Source organism: Nuphar pumila, chromosome 14 (genome assembly GCF_984573655.1).
Source record: "Nuphar pumila chromosome 14, dmNupPumi1.hap1.1, whole genome shotgun sequence".
Lineage (NCBI taxonomy): Eukaryota > Viridiplantae > Streptophyta > Magnoliopsida > Nymphaeales > Nymphaeaceae > Nuphar > Nuphar pumila.
In genome coordinates, this window is record NC_143262.1 from 10,386,720 (window position 1) to 10,411,236 (window position 24,517).

At 36.5% G+C, this 24,517-nt stretch overlaps 2 protein-coding genes across 3 annotated transcripts in view; both read right to left on the bottom strand.

Annotated features, from left to right (window-relative positions):
• The window catches only part of LOC149816327 (5'-adenylylsulfate reductase-like 3), a 45,638-nt gene extending 36,489 nt beyond the window's left edge, over positions 1–9,149 (bottom strand). For both annotated transcript variants that reach the window (XM_089987621.1, XM_089987620.1), the window contains exons 1-4: positions 8,146–9,149; positions 3,332–3,519; positions 3,132–3,256; positions 2,050–2,466 (exon numbers count right to left, since the gene is read on the bottom strand). In XM_089987621.1, coding sequence (XP_089843747.1) covers positions 2,050–2,466; positions 3,132–3,256; positions 3,332–3,519; positions 8,146–8,400 — 985 coding nt within the window. In that variant the 5' untranslated portion in view covers positions 8,401–9,149. The remainder of the gene's footprint in view (positions 1–2,049; positions 2,467–3,131; positions 3,257–3,331; positions 3,520–8,145) is intronic.
• Positions 9,150–23,873: 14,724 nt separating this feature from the next.
• Positions 23,874–24,517, bottom strand: part of LOC149816329 (uncharacterized) — a 45,274-nt gene continuing 44,630 nt past the window's right edge. Inside the window, exon 5 of the transcript XR_016427712.1 lies at positions 23,874–24,219. The gene's annotated coding sequence lies outside the window, so the exon portion shown is untranslated. The remainder of the gene's footprint in view (positions 24,220–24,517) is intronic.

Here is a 24,517-nt window from a genome sequence, read left to right on the forward strand (position 1 = left end):
AAAAGTAATTGGCTTGAGAAGTAACAGCACTATCCTTTGTTCTTGATATTGTGTTTTACGATTAGGATTTTTTTTTTATTTCTGGTGAGTTGCCTCACACAATGGGCTTGTAACAAAGTTCACTACCCCTTTCCACTCATTCTAAAATCTCTGCTAATGAGACGTAGATTCATTAAAATCAAACCATTTAATTCCCGAATCAGACCAATGTTTCTTCCATCCAACACTGCTAAGGTGCGTATGTATAACCTGATGAAAGGTTAACCGAGCACAAGTCGGTCCGGTTGAGCCTTTAGTGACCTGCAGAAGAAGCTCAAAACAAGCTTCTAACTCAACATGTCAATGTCTTCCCTACCCTAATCCCTCTTCTATCAACTACTTCAGTTCCCAAACGGGTCCTAAACTGTGCTTCAGCCACCAGCCATGAGTCCAAAATCTCAAGCTTGGTTTGGTCCCAAATCTCCTTGCAGATGCGTCTTTTCAACACCTGATTGAGAATTAGGTTAGCGTGTCAGCGTCGTGTCAGAACATAGTTACGAGTTACATTCCTCAGTTCTCACCATGTCATTTGTTCACGGAGAAGGTTATTTTTACATTCCCATATTTCTTCAGTTCTCCCATTTTGTTTTACATTTAACCATTAATCCTCTCTAAATCCTGAAAAGAAATCTTTAATGAACCAATACAAAGTAAAATGGTTAGCGACACTCTTATGTCACAGTTAAAGAATTCACACCAACCTATGGGTATATAAGTTTGAGAGTTTTGTTAAGTGGATCCGCCACTAGTCATATGATGCCCTGATAGGCAGGAACAGGTCGGACTCGGACTGACCTTGATGCCTCTGGTTGTCTCAACCGGATCAGTACCATTTGTCATATTTTAACATTGCATAGATGGTGATGCCTTTGTTGCATACACTTGGATCTGGATGCATATTTATGCAAGTAAATAGAAGGCCAGACTGATCAGATGACGAGTCTGGTAGGATCTACCAAACCAAACTAGAATAGATATCTGTATATCCCCCAAGTCCATAATGATCGTGCTCCTGCAAACAATGGTATGCACTCCTTTGGCAAAAGATACAGCGAACCTATAGAAGGTGTTCCACCATACTCGAGTGATTTCACAAACAAACAAGGGAATGAGTTATGTGAAATGGTGCTTCTTCATCGTTACCATGCCAAGGGATCCGGCATCGGCTTACTATATCTCAAGCTCAGATGGCATTCGAGATGAACAAGCTGTTAATTTCAGCCACATGACATCGCAGCCGTTTTCTGGCTTTTCTTGTCTCTTTTCTCCTCTCAATTCCATTTTCTTGGCAATGGTTGACTGCAGGAACGATCGATTAACCAAGACTACTTCATGTAGGTGTCCACTGGCAGTTTACGGCTCCACAATAGATAAGAGTTAAGCTGATGCTGGCAATTACATTTGTGTACGATGGTCTGCTCTGTGTTCGTGCATGTCCTTGTGCCCCATTTCATACTCAAGATAAATGATTCATTATACTGCTGCTAAAAAAGTACATATAGCATCCTCCTTGCTGGTTTATAGATGAAGCAAATACGAGGGCAAAACATGAAGCAAATGGTTGCAAAGAAATCTAGGAATCAAATAAAGCAATTATTGAAGCAATTGGCATTAAAATATCTTACCATGAATTTCTTTAGCAGGAAACATGAGAAACAATGCAGCGAAGGACCACAGTGATTAAGAAACTGTGAAGAGATATATGAGAGAAATATACGTGAAACTAAACACTGTTACAAGTAATAATGCAACAGTTATCTGTGACAGAACAAACGGTCACCTCTGAAAAACCAAGTGCTGGATTAAAGCATTACAGGCTGATCATTGTTCCTGCTACGCCCAGCTGCCAACTCTCTACAAAGAGGCCAAGAACAAAATCCACTTACCAGACTTTGCTTAGATCCCAACGTTAGGGGGTAAAAAAAAAGCATGTACATGGCTTGTTTGGTGAAGGCTAGTAAAAAGCTCCTCACTGCATCTAATTCATCACGGAAGTCCTACTAGATGTACCTTCGCTTATGGATACAGAAGCCAGCGACTTTGTAGCCCATGCTCTTGCATTCATCGCCCCTCCCTGTAAGTTGCTCCCTTTGCAGAGATTCAGCATGCAGCACATACGACCAAAGATATACACTGCTTGTTCACAGTAAACTCGAACACGTTCATAGAGGATCGCAATTCCCATGCCTTGTGCGTGCCTCCCCCAAAACCATTTTGTCCCAGCAAGCAGCTTTGGGAAAAGAAAATAGAGGAGCCTCAGAACCAGAAATGAAGTAGCCAATGCTAGGTAAGTCTCCTGACGAAGCAACTTTTCAGGAGATTTTGCCCATGAAAATGGGCAGTATTCAATTTCAGCATCTTTAGCCATCTTCGTTGGGTTGACCAAGTCCATCATCTTCTCCAGATCTGGAGATGATGGCTTGATGCCTGCAAAATAGCAGCATCCACCACAAGTCAGCCAGGTTGTTGATCTCAGGATGCACAAATAAGCAAGCCATGAACCTACCTGTTTCACACGATGAATGTTCTATACCTTAGTTCCATCAACTTTCAGTTTTCATTTGCACACTAAAAACAGACATGACGATTACACTATCCAAGCTACCATCAGTCATTTAATATTTGACTAATTAAAGACCCATATCAGCAACAAGCATGGTTGAATGTCATATAAATTTTCAGAGCATCAAGCCCAAATCAAAACAAACCGACGATTGAACTTGTTCAACTGTGAACCAGAACAAGAACAGGTCTAACCATGAATGCGACTCTTATTTGCTTGTGCATGGTTCAAAGAATTTAGAACAATAGTAAATCCTTTGGTATTTTCCATGTTAGGGTTCAAATCAGGTTTACCCAATAGTTGGGCTTCTTTTAAACCGAACAAAGCTACCCCAGCAGTCCAGTCACTTATAAAGGTTTTAAAACATTTATTGAAACCCATTTCTGTTCAGGATATGCAGGTCAAAACATGCACACATCTCAACCAGGAAGTCACGAATACCAAGTACCGCCCCACAAAACACCACATGAACACCCAGGCAAAAACACTTAAAACACAATCTACAAGTATATTTTTTACTGGGCCATACCTGTAACATCCATATAAAAAGATACCAGAGAACTGAGAGTCCTTGACCCATGATACCGCACCCGGGTTGTGGAATTTTGTAGGAAAATAGTTGGGAAACCGTGAACCCCATACCTTGAGAGCACACTGCAGTCACACTTTTATGTCATTCAAAAGGCACAGAAAGTATAAAATGCCAATAGCTGAAATAGATGCATATACCTTGGCCTAACAGCAGATTCTTCGACTGCAATATGGTGGATGGTGGGAAACAAGGAAGAGAGAAGCACAAACACAGGCATGCACATTTTGGAGAAAGGACACCAGGATGCATGAAAGAGCAAAGCAACATAATTGTCACTATCTCTATGAATTAGATTCAACGCCCTCTGAAGAGAAACCTCATCCACCTTCATAGGACATGATGCAGATAGGACACGTCAGTTTTGCAGGAGAGTTAAGTTGCGCAACAAGAACTATGAACAAACCAAACAACAGCAATCAAAGCAAAACAAGGACTTCAAAAAGGATATCCACAAAAATGCAATATGATCTACCTATCAAGTTTATGCTGCAAAGTGGAATGATCTCATGAGAAAAACAGATCTCAAAAACCAATGGAATAGAAGTGCTACATAAGAATGTCACAGCAACATAAATTTAGCAGCTACCAAACTGAAGATGATAAACAGACATGGCTAACATATTAGCTTGAAAATTAAAATTGAACCCAAAGTTTGCCTCACTTTCTATACATGCAATTAAAGAAATGTCTTGGGCCCACTTAAAATGGATGCCTGGAAAAAAAGCACCTCAATCTCCCAACCAATTATGTAGAACAGAATCATCAATAAAAAATAAGAAAATCAATTTGGCATGATGATGCACACAAAAGAGCTAATAAGAAAAGACAAACGTTAAAACTAAAATATTACAGATGATCTTCACAGTTTCGGTAACAAACAGAATTAAGAACCGTTCTCAAAACCTCACCCATATAGTATTGAATATAGCCAACAGAATGAAAGACAAATCTCATATATTACTCTAGAAAGAAGATCTAGTTTAATCAAGAGATATTATCACCAGATAATCAATAAAGCACATGGGATACTGAAGCTTCAATGTAATCAAGAAGGGATTGCTCCACTTGGTTGGATCTTGAAACACCAGCAAACACCCATGATTTAAAAGGCTCACGTATCAAAGGCAATGACTCAGTGTCAACTTCATCCCTTGTTATTTGTTTTCTTCCTACTGTATTTCTAATGCATCAACCCATTTTTCTGCATAAACCTTGGTTGCAAAAACTTGTCCTTGCATATATTGGTTAATGAAATCCGTTTTATTTTTCTTTTGTTTCTCTCCCAGAAGTTTGAAAGCTTGAAACTGTGTTGTTCATCAGTTTGGAACTTGCTGAAACCTTACACCTTTTCCATGATGATCAACTTATTGACATATTTCAACTTTGCACATAAACTATGAACCCCTCAGTCCTTGTTGCTTTTATCTAGTGGGCAGGACATCTCCTTGAATAGCTCCATGTTCACCAATACATACATCAAGAAATCATGCTCCTCATCTTCTTCATTGTCTTCTTCGTGGAAAGAGGACATCAACATTAAGTCACCAAGTTATTCATCATACTTAGGGTTAGACGATTTTTCCATGATATCATTTCCATGCATACCTCTTCACATGATGGGAACATAAAAAATAACAGGAAGCTTCAAATTCCACAATGCATAACTCACAATCTAAATTTCAAAATTCATGCCCAGCCCTGTACTTCCTTGTAAAAGAAACTCTTAAATCAAAGAAACTTATTAAACTAACTAATGAAGAGAGGAGACAGAAAGAGTACGCCTTCCCCTTGTAGCACATCAGGCATTGGGTTTCAAGAGCAAAATCCACTTTTTGAGATTAAACTGTGGCTGCTCTATCTAGAGAAACGAACCAGGAAAAGATAACAATTCACTGTTATGGGGCTTTGCCCCCGATACATACCTAGGGAAAGGGACTGTCCTAGATTTGATCAACTATAGATAACAAGATTTGGCCATAAAAGACAGAAAGAGCACGCCTTCCCCTTGTAGCACCAGGCATTGAGTTTCAAGAGCAAAATCCACTTTTGAGATTAACCTGTGGCCGCTCCATCTAGAGAAACGAACCACAAAAAGACAATAGTTCACTGTTATGGGGCTTTGCCCCCAATACATACCTAGGGAAAGGGACCACCCTAGATTTGATCAACTATAGATAACAAGATTTGGCCACAAAACACCCTTCTCATATGTCCAGCATACATCCTCCTTATATGAAGAAATGATTTGGTGAAATAATAGTCTCATCAACAGTTTCCATTCCCGCCAATTCAGATCATATAGAATTCCTCCTCAGACCAATATCCCAACCTCCACTGGGAAGACCAGAATCTGCCATTATGACATCTTTATGTCTAACAACAGCAAAAACTGATGGAAAACAACTCTCTGCCGTGTAATTACTTTCCAAGTATTCCTCCAAATCTGGCACATCCACCATTGCCAACTTTGATTATCCTTTACTTTGGGAAGTACTCCAAAACATTCTCCCAACCCATCCACAATTCCAGACCTATCAATCATGTTTTTCCATTGACAAGTTCGTCCATCACTTGTTCTCCTTCCTAGAGCTACCAGCCTACCACCATTTCATTATGGCTAACTTATTCATCACTCCATTTCTTCTAACACCCAACCCCCTCAAAGTGGTTGGCAAAGTAATGTGATCTAAATAAACAGCATGGCGTACTTTGAATCCACTCATTTTATTCCACAAAACTTGAAAAAACTTTTCTGGCCATCCACTTTCTTTGGGATCTCAAAGAATATGAAGGAATGCCGGTCAGTACAGATCACAATACCAGTGCACAACTCTTTCCACCATAAGAGGTAATGCATCATCCAGGAATGAGTTCTAATCCCAACCCTATCTTCAATCAAAGTGCAAAGAGAAGACCTCAAAATAGCAGAAGGCATGTACATACCCCAAGGTTTTAAAACTCGCCAAGTCAACTCGGTGACTCGGCTCGGCTCGGCCCTCCAGCGAGTCAACCCGGCAAGGCAAACTCGGTTTGCCAAGACTCAGGCCTGACTCGGGCGAGTGCTGGGCCTTAGATCATACTGAAGAAAAAACTTCTAGTACATATGAAAATTATCTCACATTTAGTGCATATGAAAATTATCAGAGATGTGTTTATTATATTTGCTAAGAAGCACACAACATTAGAATGAATAAAAAACTTCATTGGAAACATATAAGATTGAAATTCTTTTTTTTTTAGTTTTTTACCCAAAGTTATGCTCTTAAAATCTATCAATTATATTCATAATTTCAAATTTCATCAGCCTGGTATCTATGTTAAGACAATGTTCTAAAGGCTAATTCATATAGATGCAGTAAGGCTTGGCGATTTATTAGGGGCATATTCCTATAATTTCCAATGTCTGGGAAGGCATTTTTTTAGATAGATGCTAAGTGGTTAAGATGATCTAGGTCATATTTTCTGTTGTTTGATGTTTTATCCAAACATATATGATTATCCAGAGATGTGATTTGCATGATATTGTGCTTTTAACAGTTGATTTTTGTGATGCTCTACTATGAGCATGCAAATTTCAGCCACCAATAATGTGGATAATGAATTTGAACATGTGTGTATGTGCATGTGTGTTTGCATGCCTGCATACCCATGGCCAACACTGTATTGAAGATACCAACCATTATGATTAACAATTCCAGATACAGAATGTATCATATAGATCAAAGCATTGGTCTGGAGAAGTACCTACCCATATTCGGTGGGGGTGGATTTGTTTGTATGTGGTACCGACTACCAATCATCCCTGACACGTCTTTGTCTGTGTTGCAAATGTTATTTTAAGAAATAGGTTTTGGTGCTACAGGGACTTCTCGGCATTTGTTATGATCAATTAAACTAGTAATTAAGCCATTCTACAAACCTTTATATGTTTAAATGACAATTTATATATTGTTTTTCTTTTAAAATCAAAAGTTAACAAAACCCGGTCAGAGTCACCGAGTTGACCCGCCGAGTCACAAGTCAATAAAGAACGAGTTGAGTCCCGTGTCACTAGGTTTTAAAACCTTGACATACCCAGATATCTCAATGAAAGCTTTCCAATTGGAGAAGAAATTTGTTTTCTCAACAAAGGAAGATTAAGGACAATGCAGTTTCCATGGAAGAAAAAATTGATTTCGTTACGACAACCCAGACTTCTAGAAGGACATGCTCTGACATCATAAATGAAAGACACCCTTCACAATTTACACAGAATTGATTATAGAAAGCTTGCAATATCCCGAGAAACCACCAACTATAACTTCTAGGAAAACTCATCTTCATGTGTTCTAAAAGGCTTTCACAGCTTCCCTGCTGCCAAACCAGACAGCAACCCACCTCTCGCTGCATCCAAACTCAGGACCGGCAATTGAACTAGGAGAAGGGCAAGACTGATAAAGACTTGGACAGACGCAAATGCAATGAGAGGCTACATGAAGTAGCGTGGTGCAATGCAGAGTTTACTGGTGGATAGAAACGAGTAGAGCGACGGGACTCGCGAGGCCGAACCCAAGTAGATGGGACAATGGTGGTGCAAAGGCAAGCCAAATAGATGGGACTCATTATTGGTGATGGTGGTGGCCAAAGCGAGCCAAATGGATGTGACAACGATTATTGGTGGTGGTGGAGGCTGCGACGGTGACGCAAAGGCCAGCCAAATTGATGGGACAATGATCGTTGACGGCGGCGGTGGTGGTGAGATGGAGACTCCTTTTTCGGCTCACAAGCATATTTACATCAAAATCTCAAAAATTACCAAACGAAATGCATCCCAACAAAGTGCCGCACATAGAGACTCCGAAGAAAAAACCCAAAATCCCCCCAAAAAAGAAAAACCCAGAATCAAGAACTCGGCCACGATTCAAACCCAAAAACAAAAGGAGGAGGAGGAGCCGAGGAAGGAACGAGATACCTCCAAGACGCCAAGACGATCTCCCCCAAACACCCGCCCGGTCCCCAAATCCAACGGGGAGCACGACTCCGGGAGCCCCAACACCACCAAATCGACGGCCGAGATCGCCCGGCACACGGGAGGAGAAGCGGGCGGCGTCGGCGAGACCCCAAGAGCCCCCACGAGGACGACGGAGCCCACCATCAATCCGAGGACGGCTCCGATCTCGCACGACGCCCTCCCGCTCACCATGACGCCCCAGAATCTACCCACCATAGAGAGAGAGATATTTGCTGGACCGGTCGTTTTTGGGAGGCGAGGGCATTTTCGTCAAGTAAAAAGCATCGGTGCTTCATACCATCCTTCGTTGGCCTCGGTGACAGGGGACGAGGCCGGTAGTTTTCTGCCGCGGAATGACTGTGTTACCCCCACAGGAATCGAAGAATTACGGGAGGCGAGGTTTGGTTTGGTTTAGTTTCTTTAGTGGACCTGGGTCGTGGTTCGACCTCGTTGGACTCACGGTTGACTAGGTCCGTAGTGAGTTGTGATCGGACTTGGACCCACCATTTTGACCTACTTAGCCAACTCATGAACAACATTCCCAATTTCAAATGCACCATCAGAGAGAACAAGACCTTATTTGCTTTATTTTATTTTGTTTTATTTATCATTTCTATTTCCAAGCATCTAAGTGCCATAGCAATTGCAACTAAAAAGATCGTAGGGTTTCGTATAAAAGATAAAAACTTGTTGAATCTTTTGATGATGACAAAGAATCCAAAACCAGGTCACTTAATGGGCTCGCCTCCCTGCAAGGTAAAACTTCGGGTTGAAGACACCAACTAGCACTGATAAAGCAACGGCAGCCCCCACGCGTCAGCATGATTTGATCTTGGGCCTTCAGCTTGACACAGGAACCCGTTGAATATTATTTGTCAAGTTTTGTTTTATCATTTCTTTGATCTTGGAACCCAAATCAGTGGGTACCATATCATGTTTGGAATTACACTAATTGATGAAAAAATATAAAAAATGATTACATTGTACAACAAAAATAACACATTTATCGAAATACTTCACAATTTTTGAATTCTGCCTCATGTCTAAATTCATAAATGCATGATTTTTTTTAGAACATTTTTAGCCTTCACACTAGCTAACCTCATGAGGTTCGCGTGATATATATGTATGTTGTCCCGATCTTGCAACTAGGGATGACATTGGACAAAGAGAAAATGGGGCCCCACACCTCCTCGCCCCGTTTGGACCAGGGATGAAGGACATGAAATGAGGATGGAGGCAGGAATGGAGGTTAAAATCAAAACCCGTGCTGGGATAGAGGCAAGGATAGACTTACGCTTTCCTTCATCCTGTCCTCAATCCCCATTAGTAAAATAACTAAAATATCATTAGGGATGACAGTGGACAGAAGAGAAACGAGGCCCTGCCCCAGCTCACCCTGTTTGGACCGGGGATGGAGAACATGAAATGAGGATGGAGGTAGGGATGAAGGTTAAAATCAAAACCCGTGCAGGGATGAAGGTGAAGATGGAGAACATAATTTTGAGACAGGGCGAGGATAGAGACCTTGTCCCCTGCCATCCCTGCTTGCAACCTTTTACTAAAAAATACATTTGCACGATGATTTTGCAGACCTCACGAAGTTTCCATAACCAAATTTGTAAACCTTCTGTAACTAAAATGTGTACATTCACAAATACCGTATAAGATTCACATATATAGATGACATTCATGGGCTATTGTGCAAATCTCCTTTAAGTATTTGATCCTCAAGGAGGTACGCAAATGTGTGGCGACTATCGCATATTAATGTTTGTGAATGTTCTCGACCTTCACGCTTTGATCAATCTATGCAAATAAGGTACTACCTTCGCATATATATAGTACGACATTCGCGAGCTACCATGTGAATCTCCTTTAAGTTAATGATCTTCAAGGAGATCCACAAATGTGTTGTGACATTCATATATAATTTTTGTAAATGTCACCAACCTTCACACTCTTATACGAAGATCGCAAATATGGTGCTACTTTCTCAAATAATATACTACCTTCACGAAGAGTGCTTGCGAATCTCCCTGGACAAAATTATCTTCAATAAGATCAGCAAATATGTGTTGACATGTATACATTTTTAGCATATGAATTTTTGTACATGCTTGCTAAATCATAGAGTCATTTTTTTTCCTTTTTTTCTTTTTTTTTTATTGTTTCTGGAAAGAACCCTAACCCTTTTTTCCTTTAGAACTTGCTTCATTCTGAGGAGGTTACAATATCCTTCTCATTGACTTCCCCAGTTAGGTCGAAATGTGAGTTTCATACAAACTATATATATAGTTTTATTTTATTCTGATTTTTTTTTATAGATATGAGTATTAGTAGCCTTGTAGTATATGTGTTTGGTTGTTGATGTTGATGTTTACGTATGTTCACCTGTATTTTATTTAATATTTGACACCAAATTTACCGTTTAAGGTTTACTATGTTTAACATTATATATATATATATATATATATATATATATATATATATATATATATATTAGTGTTGCAGAAGAGTTATTGAGCCTCTGATATAGTTATTCTACTAAAGTAGGTAGTCAAGATATATTGATAGATGTTTTGGATGATGATGATGTAAAGTCAATGTTATTTAATGATGACGTTTACTTAATTGTTTGCAAAGTTAAACAAGAAGCAGTTGGAAGTGATGTACAAGATATTGTTGATGAATAAAATGATGAAAATCCTATAGATAATGTGTATCTATCTTAGGCACCAACTATTGAGCTCAGTTCTTTAGTGAAGATCCAATTGTTCCAAACAATGAGTGATATTGATGTGTCAAACATTGAGCTCAGGCACACGGAGGGCATGTAGTTGCCCGAACTAATTAGGGACATAAATGTGTGTAAACAATGGAGAACTTTTACACAAATGATGTTTTGACAACACAACTATTTTCTTTCAAAAGTCCAAGAGCAAGATGAAGTCGCATACCATTATACTGCTATCAAAGTGGATCTGAAACATTGAGCTAACCGTTACTTTTTAGCAAGAAGATATGAGTACTTAACGTCTAATATATTAGAGAGCCTCAATTTGTGGATTCTCCTCATACGTGACAAGCCCTAAATGTCTCTTATTGAGAGGCTTCATCTCATTATAAAGATTTTTTTTGAGAAAAAATATATATGGCAAAAAATGCCCGGTGTTGTGGTGATTGAAGTAAAAGAAAAGTTAAAGACTCTTAAGAAAAAAATACAACTATGTGTGCAACTAGTGCATTACCACCGACATTAGTATGAATCCCACGATCGATCTCACAATTACGGTATTGATCTTGAGAAGCATTTATACTCTTGTGAAGAGTGGCAGGTTAGTAGGATTTTGTGCGAACATGCGATCACATGCATTTTGTACGAAGGTAAGTTACTAGAGGATTATTGTGACAAGTTCTTCAAATTTAAATCATATCAAGCTGTGTATAATATATTTATATTCTTTTCGAAGGTTTATAATGTTTCACACAATGCTCCATTGACTCTTATTCATGTCTATCCATAAAAAAGTGACTTGTAAGCCATAGCAACCTAAGGTAAAGAGACAGACAATAAAACAAAAGAATGTTATAGTACCACTTGTAGTATATAAGTGTAGTATATATAGTGAAGTTGGCCATAACAGGTGAAAGCACGAATAACAATATGTTTGAGTACCACTTGTTGCAAAATGTGTATTTGTTAAGAGTTGTTGAATGAATTACTTCTATGTATTTATTTAGAGTTTTTTAATGAACTAATCCAATGTCTTTATCTTTTGTATGTATATTTTAGGTAGTTCGCGATGTATACATATAAAGAAAAATGTGACAACAGAAAGAGAACCAAACCCAGACCCCCACCCTAAGCAATGATCCAATTGTGGTAAGATATATAATAAAATAAGTTATGTGTGTATAGAGCAAGTGGTGCTGACATACACATGTTTATATTCATTTTCAATTAATTATAAAAATAGGTTGGTGAGAACCAGAAAGATGGACAACAAAAAGAAGAGTCAAATAAGCATGATTTGTACATGAAAACTTTGTTGAGCAGTAACGTAAGTGTTAGATTTGCATGTTTATTTCTTTATTTATTATGTTTTCATGCAGACTCGTATGAATCTAACATAAATATATCACATACTATAAATCTATATAGCATCTACATAGATTCATAAAAAGACTCCAACAATATCAAATGAAACTGCCAAAAAACACTTACCTTATCTCTTATTTTTCGATGAGTACATAAAGCAATAGTTCTCATGTTTTGCTATTGACTAATAGAAATTAATTATTCACAACAAATGGTCGAAGTAAGAGTGATACGAAATGGGGTTCGTTCTTTCTTAGAGAGTTACAAATTGTCGTATCCTTTTGAAGAATGTGACAAGGTATTCATTGCACAACTTTGCATACTAACATTTACGTTTACAACACATCAAAAATTCTATGTGCTTATGTCTTCAACTTGATTTATATTGCAAATCTTAATTCCTTTGAACTAGGAAAACTAACACTCAATTCTTTAAGAAATAAAAATGAATGCGGGGGAGTTCAAGTTGTACAACTCCATTGGCTCAACTACTCATGCAGATAATAACATCAAACATTTAGTACAATACCATTACCAATTCAACATTATCCTTATTTTTCTCATAGGTCTAATGTTTTGTTGCAAATTAGCTTTTTTGCGGAGTAGTTTGGCTACGACGCTTACACTAATTGGATGACATATCCTATAGATGATATTTCTTAACAAGAAAGTGGATATTTAGTTTGCATATGTTTGTTAACTCAATTTATACTTGTACATATTTTTTACTTAGTATATGATTGTTACATGTTTGATTGTGGTATATTTGTCCTATTATACATGCAATACTTGGGTAGAAACACAAAAATTAATTTTATGCAAGTACGTATTTATATATCCTATTTTTATATGTTTTGGGATGCAATTTATAATTAATTGTTTGCTAATAACTTTTTTTCAGAATGATACAATAAACTACGAAAAGCTTATGGTCAAATTCTATAAACAAATGAGAAAACAGAAAGAAGAAAATGGGGTTGCCCAAAAGAAGGCTGAGGAGGAGGCAAAGAAAAAAAAATGACTGCAACAAAAATAAAAGGTCTAAAGGCCAAGCAAAAAGAAGAGGAGACACTAGACGTTGAGGTGCCGAATAACCTTGCTCAAGAAGCTGAGTTGTGGAGAATTCTTGGTTGTCATTATTGATTACTATTGTAAATTTGACAGAATTACAAAATATAATGATTCATTAATAATATTTCATTTTATTTTTTGGATATAGATTTGACACATTGGATGCAAATTTGATAAAATTTTGAATATTATAAAAATTTTGGATGTTTAACTTCAATTAGGGTTGGATGCTCTTTAAATGTTCGATGTTTTATAAATTTTAGATGTTTAACTTCAGTTCAAGTTTGATGTTTTTTAAATCTTTGATGTTTTATAAATTTTGGATGTTTTATAAACTTTGGTTGTTTAATTTCAATTCAGGTTGGATATTCCGTAAAATTTGGATGTTTTGTAAATTTTGGATATTCTATAAATTATCAATAATAATAAGGTTGTATTCAGCAAACATAAAAAATTCACATATTTAAGAGAAAATTTACAAATATATATTATAATCTGCATGTATTGATAAGAACTTAAGTACAATAACAACGTTCACAAATAATAGAGTACATTTGCATATACATTATGCAAATTTATCAAGTCCATAAATAATAGAGTATATCCGCATAAACATTATGTTAATGTACTCAAGTTCACAAATAATGGAGTACATGAATACCTCTTTATCCTCGCATAACACTGTGTGAATGTCCTCAAGTTTGCAAATAATAGAGTATATTTGCATAAACATTATGCATACTTCTCTATCCTCGTGGCATAATGTGTGAATGTCCTTAACTTCGCAAATAATAAAGTACATTTGCATATACATTATGTGAATGCCTTCAAGTTCATAAATAATGGATTATATTAATATAAACTTTATGCAAAAGTAACAACATTCACACACGACAGTGAGATGTACATTCACAAGCAGCGGGTGTGAACCTGATAACCTTCACACGTAAGATGCTTGCAGATCTCACTCTAGTAAACAATAACTTAAGTTGAAAAATGACTTCAGTAAATAATGAAGTGCATTCACATAAACATCATGTTGACCTCCCTATCCTCACATCACAAATATGTGAATGTCTTCAATTTCGTAAATAATGGAGTACAATTGCATCATTGTGTGTGAATGTCCTTCAGTTCGCAAATAATGAAGTACATTCGCATAAATATCATACGGACTTCCTCATCCTTTTATCAAAATGTGTGAATGTTCTCAATTTCATAAATAATTGAGTACACTCTCAGTATGAATGTCCTCTAGTTCACAAAAGTACATTCGCATAAACATTATGTGGACCTCCCTATCCTCGCATCACAGTGTGTGAATGGCCTCCATTTCATAAATAATAGAATACATTTGCATCACTGTGTGGACCTCTCTATCCTCACAATATAGTGCATAAGTCACTGTATATATAACATTTAGAAAATCACTTGTATATTCAAACCATATACATTCAAAAATTCATAGAATCAGAAATTTACCTATTGTATATACATTAAATTTAAACATTCACATAAATCATATACATTTATAAATGATATTTAAATTTAAACATTATAACTTCACACAAGTTGTCTATCCATTCAAATTTATAAAAGTATACATTTACAAAAATAGGTATGCAAATACAAAAGTATTGAAATTTAGAAATATACATTGACTTAGTTATAATCATTATAATGATTTACAAAAGTAACAAAACTCAATTCTAATTATTTAAAAAACATTATTTACTAAATTAAAATGATTGACAAAACAATGTTAACTGAAAACATAAGTCGTTGTGGATGCATTAGGCGCATTCTTAGCTCCTCGATAACTTGATCTTTATTAGCGATCAAGTTCTTGAGACTGTATAATGGACTCATTTGCTTGAAGCAAAAGGTTTTCAGCTCTTGAAAGAGCCAACTTTGCATTTGTTCCACTGGTAGTCCTTTTGTACTTTAGACTCTACGTCGTAACTTTCTCCTCCTCCGCAATGCCCCTCTTTGCAGAGTGATTGCTTACAAAATCCAGGTTACCAGCAGCTGTGTCTACGTCTTTAAAGGTAGGTATCATGGATGACAAGCCAATGTCCTTATCATCATTATGGCAGTCTTCAAGTTTAGTTTCAAACATCGTAAGGTAATCCTTGGTCCAATCTTTTGCACAAAAAGAGACTTCTTTGCTAATTGCATGAGGGTGGCAAGTTGGTTGTTGAACAAGCCCAAATTGCTAGATCACTCAGCTGGTCATTTGACGCTCAACTTCATTCTTGTTGTGCAACCAAATATTCCTCTTTGCGATGTCCATGGCTTACACAATCACATATTTCTCCTCCTCCTCTGCATCTTTGTACGGGCACTACATTACCTAAAAAACGAAGTTTCATTCATGGTTAGTCTTATATCATATTATTGATAATGCAAGAAATTATTTTTCATGCATACTTATATTGCCCTGATCAACTCGCACAACTTTGCAGTGCAAAGCACCATTTTCATCTGAGGACCCAACCCTCTTCAATCATTCTCCTACTCTTCGTTGCGTGATTGACTCCATATTGTAACACATAAAAATTCAGGGACAGTCACGTCTCAGGAGTCTTCCAATGGATATATGCTACTATATCCAAACTTACAATGATCAATACAAATTAATATACAATATAGTACATCAACAATGTTAAATTATGTTTGAATATAAATTAAAAGTTAAGGTATAATTAATGGACAAATACTTCTAACACCACCAACATGTTGACGATGTTTTTTCTTCTACCGCACATGTTACTCAAACTTGCATATAGTTGTGCAAGTGAGGTTGTTCCCCATGCGTATTCATTGACATGATCTATGTCTAGCAACAATTACATTTATGATTTACAAATCGACTTTCTGCCAATGTCGATAAAAATATATATGTCAAATAAGTAGAGCAAGAATGCTCTCACCTCCTTGTCCGCCCTAACAACGTTCTTCTCTCCAACATACGGTAGCTTTATCTTCATTCTCCTTACATTGTTGGGGTCATAGTGGTTCATTAGCCATGATAACTTTAGCCTTTCACCTTCGAACACATCATTCTTTGCTCCCAAATAAATATCATACATATGCTTAAAATCTTTTCACCGTTGTGCACTCACTGGCTTTTCATGACAATTAAATTTGTTGATTTGTGTCATGTCTTTCAATATGATGGCCATCTCAATATCTCTGAAATAGAATGTGTTGGTTGCCGAATTACAGAACTGCACGACAGACTCTAAGAAATTGTGATTGATGTTTCATGATGTCACTTTCAAGATTTTTTTAAGATGCATCCAATTTAGCTAGTCATTCACTTCCTCTGTTACTGTTAAGAAGCACCCGTATGTTTAGAACCAGTGCAATCACTATTAATTTTGCTGGTCAAATATCATAATTTAAATATTGCATATAAGACTCAACTTCAAATAACACACATATATGACAAAATAATAATTGAATTACAGTATTTAAAGAACTTGTCTTACAAACATACTTACACACAAAAAAATATATAATATTTTAAACATTGAATTTCTACAATCAATCTAGTTATCCTAAAAACATGCTTCACACATACATGACAAACTAATCAATCAATTACAAGAATCAAACTAGTTATCCTAAAAACATGTTTAACACACACACACACACACACACACACACACATATATATATATATATATATATATATATATATATATATATATATATATAATTTAATGATTATATATTCAAACTAGTTATCCTTAAAACATGCTTTAAACAAACACTCGTGCACACACATATACATGATAATTTAATGAATATATTTATTCAAACTAGTTATACCAATATATATATATATATACACACACATGATAATTTAATCAATGAATTGCACTACTCAATATAGTTATCTTACAAACAAGCTTAAGACACACACATATATGTAGTATTTTTAACATTGAACTGCAATAATCAAACTAGTTATCCTAAAATATGCTTCACACATACACACACATACACACACACACACACACACACACACACACACACACACATATATATATATATATATATAATGTATATGTTTAAACTAGTTGTTTTAAAAACATGTTTTAAACATATATATATATATATATATATATATAATATTTTAATCATTGATTAAATATAAAATTTACAATGATTGCAAATATCTTACAAACATGTATATACAAAATAATAAATGAAAAAAATATTTGTCAACTAGCACCGAACCTTATTTGTTGTTGTAACCTCTTTCTCGAAGTATGCACTTACTCCTCTAAGGGTTGATCTACCACCTTATTATCTAGGACCTCTACCTTAGACTCTTGAAAATCCTTCTCTAATCCCTCCAAATGATCCTCCTCAGGATCCTCTTGTGCACTCTTCATCTTAACCTCAACCTTTTATTGAACATCCGATCCAACCAAAGGACCTTCACTCTCCTCCACTTCATGAGGGTCGACATGAATCTCCACCTCAGCATCTCCAACTTCTCTATTCTCTACCATCACTTCAACCTCAGGCTATGCATCATTCCCTTGCTGAGGTACCTCCTCTACCCTTATACAAGTTATTTCTCCTCTATTGCTAAAACTCTCCAACTCTATCTCGCCATTGCCACTGCAGGTGGCCATGTCTCTAGCTTTTTCTAGCTGGACATTGAGGTTAGCAACAACCTCAAACTTAATTAATGACTCGAACTTCTTTATCACCGACGACACACATGACTTTCCCTCCCTCTCCTTCTCCTTAGATTCTTTCAGAATGAGAGACATGAATGTGGTCACAAACTTCTCAACCATTTTTTCAGCTTCGACCTTAGATTTGGGTCATATTGAAGTTGTTAGTTGTTTGTTTAAGCGCAGGTTTCTGGGTCTCAGCTGGCTGAGGCTGCATTTTTTGTGGAAATTATCGAACACCCACATTTTTTGCCATAGAACAGGGTCCCTCTATACCAACTTGTCAAGCCTACTTCATAGTAGGAAGTATCACCCAGTGTGTAATTTTTCTTCTTTGGCTTTTTCTGTTGTGTTTCAACAGTAGCACGTGGTATGGGTGTGAGCCCCTCCAAGACAATCTGTTCAATCATCATTTTGTAATAAATAAGTTTACAATTTTCTATAATAATAAAATCAGAAATAAAGGTAAACAGGTAGGCAACAGAGACAGGGAATAGGCCATTGAAAAAATATTACAAAAAATAAATAAAATAGGCTATTGAAAATGCAAAAACACTAAAAAATGATGCAAGTGTTCCCCATTCATGTTTATAATAGAAGATATGCAACAGACAAACAACCAAATTCGAAGATAGAGGCATATCAATCATTAAGGAAAGAAAACAACAAACGAATACTCATTGGCAAATGATTTAAACAAAAAAAATAGAATAATGTCATTGAACATGTAAAGATAACTTGAAAACCATACAATTCTTTTACAAAATAATGAACTTATGTCAATGTTTTAGTTATTAAATGATATGACGTTTCAAAAACTAATTGATTCAACCATTAAAGATGTGCTTACCGAAAAAACTCGTCGTCGATGATTCTAAAAAAGTCGCTGATGAAGTGTCACCATTGATGAAGTGCCAAAAAATTTTGTGTGGAGAAGAACGTTGGGAACCACAAAAAACCTTAGTTTATGCAAAAATAACCCTGGAACGTGAACCATCGCTTTTATATTTGACAATCATCACATTTAATGTGCATACAAACATTTGCAAAAACTAAAAAAATTTACAGGCAAGTCATTCCTCAAATTTGTCAATGTTCGAAAGCCCTGCAGATGGTCACCACTTTCACATATATAAAGCAAATTCACAACAACAAAATGCGAAGGTCAAGGACATTTACAAAAATTATATGCGAATGTCGCCACACATTTGCGAACCTTCTTGAGGATCATTTACTTAAAGGAGATTTACAAGGCAGCTCGCGAATGTCGTACTATATATGCGAAGGTAGTACCTTCTTTGTGAAGATCGATCAGAATGTGAAGGTCGAGGACACTCACAAACATTAATATGCCGCACATTTGCGCACATACTTGAGGATCAGTTACTTAAAGAACATACGCACGGTAGCTCGCGAATGTCGTATATATATGCAAACTTTGTACGGTATTTGCAAAGGTACCCAGATTTCAGTTACAAGAAGTTCACAAATTTGGTTAGCGAACTTCATGAGGTCCACAAAATCATCGTGTGAATGTACTCTTTTGTGAGAAGTTGCGAGATCGGGTCAACCTACTCGTGCAAAGGATAAAAGGTCCTAAAAAGGCCGAGCATTTATGAATTTGGATATGAGGTGGATTTCAGACATTTTAAGGTATTTCGTAAAACGTGTCATTCCCAATACCGTACAGTCATTTTATTTGCACAAACTACCAAAGTGCACTCAAGTTCTACGATCCAAAAATGAGAATAATTGTAATGTTTTTAACTATTCATAGACATCTTATGGCCAACTCCCACATAAATAAAAATATTGTAGCAGCTACACAATAACAGTTTGAATAAAGATAAAAAACAAAGATATGCCAAAAAGAATCAATTCCGAGGAAAAGGTAGAATAAATTGGATTATTAAGTAATGCCACTCATAGACCTCCTACTGTAGAACTTGATATTAGAGATGCTAAAAGAATATCATGCATTGTTGCAAACAAATCCATTTAACTAAGTCAAAATATCTCATGATCTTACTGTCAAGAAAAGTGGATCGCCTATTTCTTTTTTTACGAATAATTTCTACCGAACGTTATGGGTTTGGATGTGCACGGAACGGGTCTAGATCCATTTAGTCAGATTTTGGTTAGCCCTTGTGTGAACCAGTATGATGAAATAGTGGCATCTTGTATAGATTTTCAATTTTGAAACCTGAGAGAGAGAGAGAGAGAGAGTCTGGATCAAATCTGAGGTGGATAATTGGATCGGGTTACGGTGGTTGTTTGAACCAGATAGTATAAAGGTCAGCTTGCTGCTCGGTCCATGCTGAGCAAACCATTAAATTTTGTTTATCTCAAATAAATGACCTTAAAAAAAAACCCAACCTGGGGCGATAGCCCTTGGTTAAGAAGTCAAGTATTCCATAGGATATGGCTTTCTCATGCAACCACCATAGTAACGAATATTGCGCCATTTTTTTAACAAAAATAAAAAGGAAATAATATTTCAGGAGACATCTAAACATTTAATATTCCATGATATTATCATTTTCATAACAACACAACAAAACTGCATTATTTTTTAAATATAAAAGTCACCTTTGTACGAATTATTATCAAATTTCTACACATGGTTTTATCATAAGTTATTTTATTGTAGTTTACTTTTTTTATTATTTACAAAGTAAACTACAATAAAACCTCAACAATTTTTAATAAAACCTCAACAATTTTTTTTTTAATACTATGAGAAATTCATAGCCGAATAAGTGTTTTTTTTTTATTATTATGGAGGTCGACGAGGCAGTCGAAATATCTTAACCGCGAGGTCTCCAAGAGCTCAAACTAGGATAAAAAGAGCCAGACTGGGTAAGATCAATTGTCGGATCTAAGATAATTAGATTTGAATGCATATATCAAACTCGGATCCCATTAGTGTAATTAACTAAGGTTGTGTTTGGGAGGTTGTTGTCCGGAAACAGGAGGGCATCGGAGGTGGTTATAGCCATCCTTCAAATCACAGTGAAGATGAAGATTGTTTGGGAGGGAGGTCAGAGAATCGTTAATGTAGGCACGTATTCAAGAGGCTTCAAATCCATGCTTTCCCCCTTTCAACTCCTTCACAATTGAGGATGTATTTGCAACTCATTGCGAAAGGATTCCGGTGGGTAGAGTCTATCCTTATCCTCTCTCTCTCTCTCTCTCTCTCTCTCTAGGTGTATATTTGTTTTGCATCTAAGCAACTCTCTCCCTCGGTGTGTATTTGGTTTGGATATAGGCAAACCAAATCAACATAAGTCGGACATGAGTTTCCAAAAACCAAATCCAACAGTTTATATTTGGTCTGGATCTAGGTAAACCAAATCCAACATAATAGTTGCGCATGAGACTCAAATCAAAACCAAATCCAATATTTTATATGTAGTCTAGATCTAGGTAAACCAAATCAACATAATAGTAATAATAGTTGCATATGGGACTTGGACCAGAAGTATATCCAACAATTTATATTTTGTTTGGATCTAGTTAAACCAAATCCAACATAATATTCATAAATGGAACTCATATCAGAAGCAAATCCGACATAATAGTCAAACATGGGCTCATGTTAGACTGGAATTGGATTCTGATCCAGGCTCAATCATAAGACCTATAATGCACATCCATATCTGACCTGGGCAATACCAGATGTACATTTGTATATGATTTGGTCAGGTCTTGTTGAACTCTAAGTCAGACTTAGATTTAGATGTAAGAATGTTGGAACCAAACCTGAACCATTTACATCCGTATTTGTATTTGTACGGGTGCAAATGGATCTGTTTGGTCAAACCTTTGATATCCAAATCTGTCACTTTATTTTGGATACAAATTGTAAGTCATACTCCAAATCCATATTACAAAGAATTTGTTCTCCAAACAAGAACAAGGAATCAGGGGGAGTTGCAAGCCAAATCCCATAAGGAATTACTGGTATTTCCAAACAATCATTGAAGTTAATATTTTCCGTCAAATACACCTCCATTGGATTCTAGTATTTGTATCTCGCACCCTCAACTCCCTTTGAATCCCTCCAAATGTCTCCTCCCAAACACAGTCTAATAGATCCAAACAATAATATAATCGATTGGATATTGTTGGATTTTAAGTCAGATTAAGATTTGGATGCAAGAATGTTATGACTGAATCCGAGTCCAACTAGCATTCGGATCTGATTTGGCTTACCAAAATTGGCTAAACAAACTCAAATTCTGTTTAATATCTGACCAGAATCCAAACTGTTTACATCCTAACCTGTCACGGGTACACGCCACATTTTGTCTGCGTACCCATGAGACAAAAGCATTGACCCAGAGATGGACATGTACGGATACCATTTATTGAATGGTTAATACTTAATAATAATTTATAAAAAATATATTTTAAATGTTAACAAGTAAAATATAGTTTATTTATTAAATTTTCAAAAAAATCCATGACTCATGCCTTGTTTTTTAAGAAAATTTTCAATTCACTTGCAGAACTGGTGTTGCAAGTCAGATGGTACTCCATATCATAGTGACAAAAGTTTTTATCGGCAATTTCTCATTTTTCAAAAACTCACAAGAAATTGAAAAAATTCCATAAATCTAGCATTTTTTTCAGCAAAATCTTGGCAATTAAAAAATTAATTAAAAAATATATAAAACATTTTTTATAAAAAATATTAATAAACATTATTTAATAATAAAAAATATAGGATTTTTTTGCAATAAATAGCCATGTTTAAATCACGGTATTTATGTTTTTTTCTTAAATCTCACAATATTTTGAAAATCTCACAAGAAATTGCCGTTTTAAACTTTCAGGCAATTTCTCACGATATTATCGCAAGATTTTCATAAATCTCACGATATTTGTCACACTGCTCCATATCTTGGAGACGTGCCATAGTAACTAACCAAGCTTAACTCTAAAAAACTAAACTAATACGATAAACTGTACTATTATGGCAATCATCAATATTTTTTTAAATTTATTAGAATAAGAAACCACACTTGGGATCAGAGACCTGACCACGCTGGTCTTAGCCCAACGTACCTATGATCACGCACCCGGCTGTGTATGCATCTTATGGTTAACTATATGAATCTTGTCTGTGGAGGTTGGTGCAACCCTAGACAATTGGATGCATCATGCCAGTGGGCACATGTGAGTTCTCCATCTTGCTGGTTATAGAGTTTGACAATTTAAGAAGGATTAACAGACCTTTCAAACTTGAAGAACAAGGAACCTTCGTGGTCTTGATGAATCTAACAAGGCCCAGCAAGTGCTTTTATAATCGTAAGGACGTCCCAACCATTTAATTAAGTGGTTGCTTGCCCAAGTCAAGCCTGAGCTACATCGAGTCCTTGACTGCAAGACCATTGTCGCTGATCAAGTCTTTCAAATGACCAGAGTTCGTTGATTTTAGCAAACGTAGCTTTGGGTCTAATTTGCACATTAGATTGTTGACTAGCACATGAACGTACTTTAGTCACTGGAAGCCTACACGTCAGGTCATAAACCCAGACCTTGACCTTGGTCAACAAAAGCATCAGGCCTTAGGTCGAGTCCAAGTGCCAAACCATGGTCCCATGTTCAAGTCAACTGTAGTGCTTTCCATTGGTCAACAATGCATCAAACCCAGGTGAAAGCAGCATGGTCTCATTATTCTCGTCTTCAAATCTACCAAAGACTGCCTCGTTCAAACCGAGCTCGGGGTACATTTTAAACGAGCCAAGCTTGTCAGCAAGCAGAAGGAACCCGATCAGGCCTAACACCTAGGCTATCTGGTCATGTAACTAAGTAAACCAGTCCAAAGCTTTTATTATTATTTAACAAGGACATTTGGATCAGAATGAACTTACTGAACTTTTCTAGAGATACAGGAAATATGATAATCCACGAATTTATTGACTTCCTATCAAGCATGGCAAGGTCTAAGAATCCTACCACCCACTTGAAACTCAAGACCAACAAGGCCAGCCATAATGGCATATACCAAGGTAGAATGCCCGCGATGCACACCTTGGTAGATCTATCAAACAGGCCAGATCTAACACAGTTTCATCAATCACATTCCTGTGAAAGAGCATTGTGAGATGAAAACGAAGTGGTGTGGTACCAAACCAATGCCTTGTCAGTTTCTCTGGCCTGCAAACAAAAATATCAGCGTTGTAGAGCTAATTCCACCTTATACCCAGATCCAAAAATTCACCTATCTCATTCTTCTACATCTTTGCCCCAATTCCCATATCTCATACTTGCAGACGGGAATTGAAATTACCAGGGATGCACCCAATGAGCAGTCTCCACTGAAATACTGTATATGATGGCACTACTGCCCATTCATCACCCTAGGGGGCAGATACATGGCCCTCATCAGAGAAGTTACAGTCTGTGAGCAGGTCGGGGCAACATTTCTGACCCACATTAGGGCACTATCACTTAA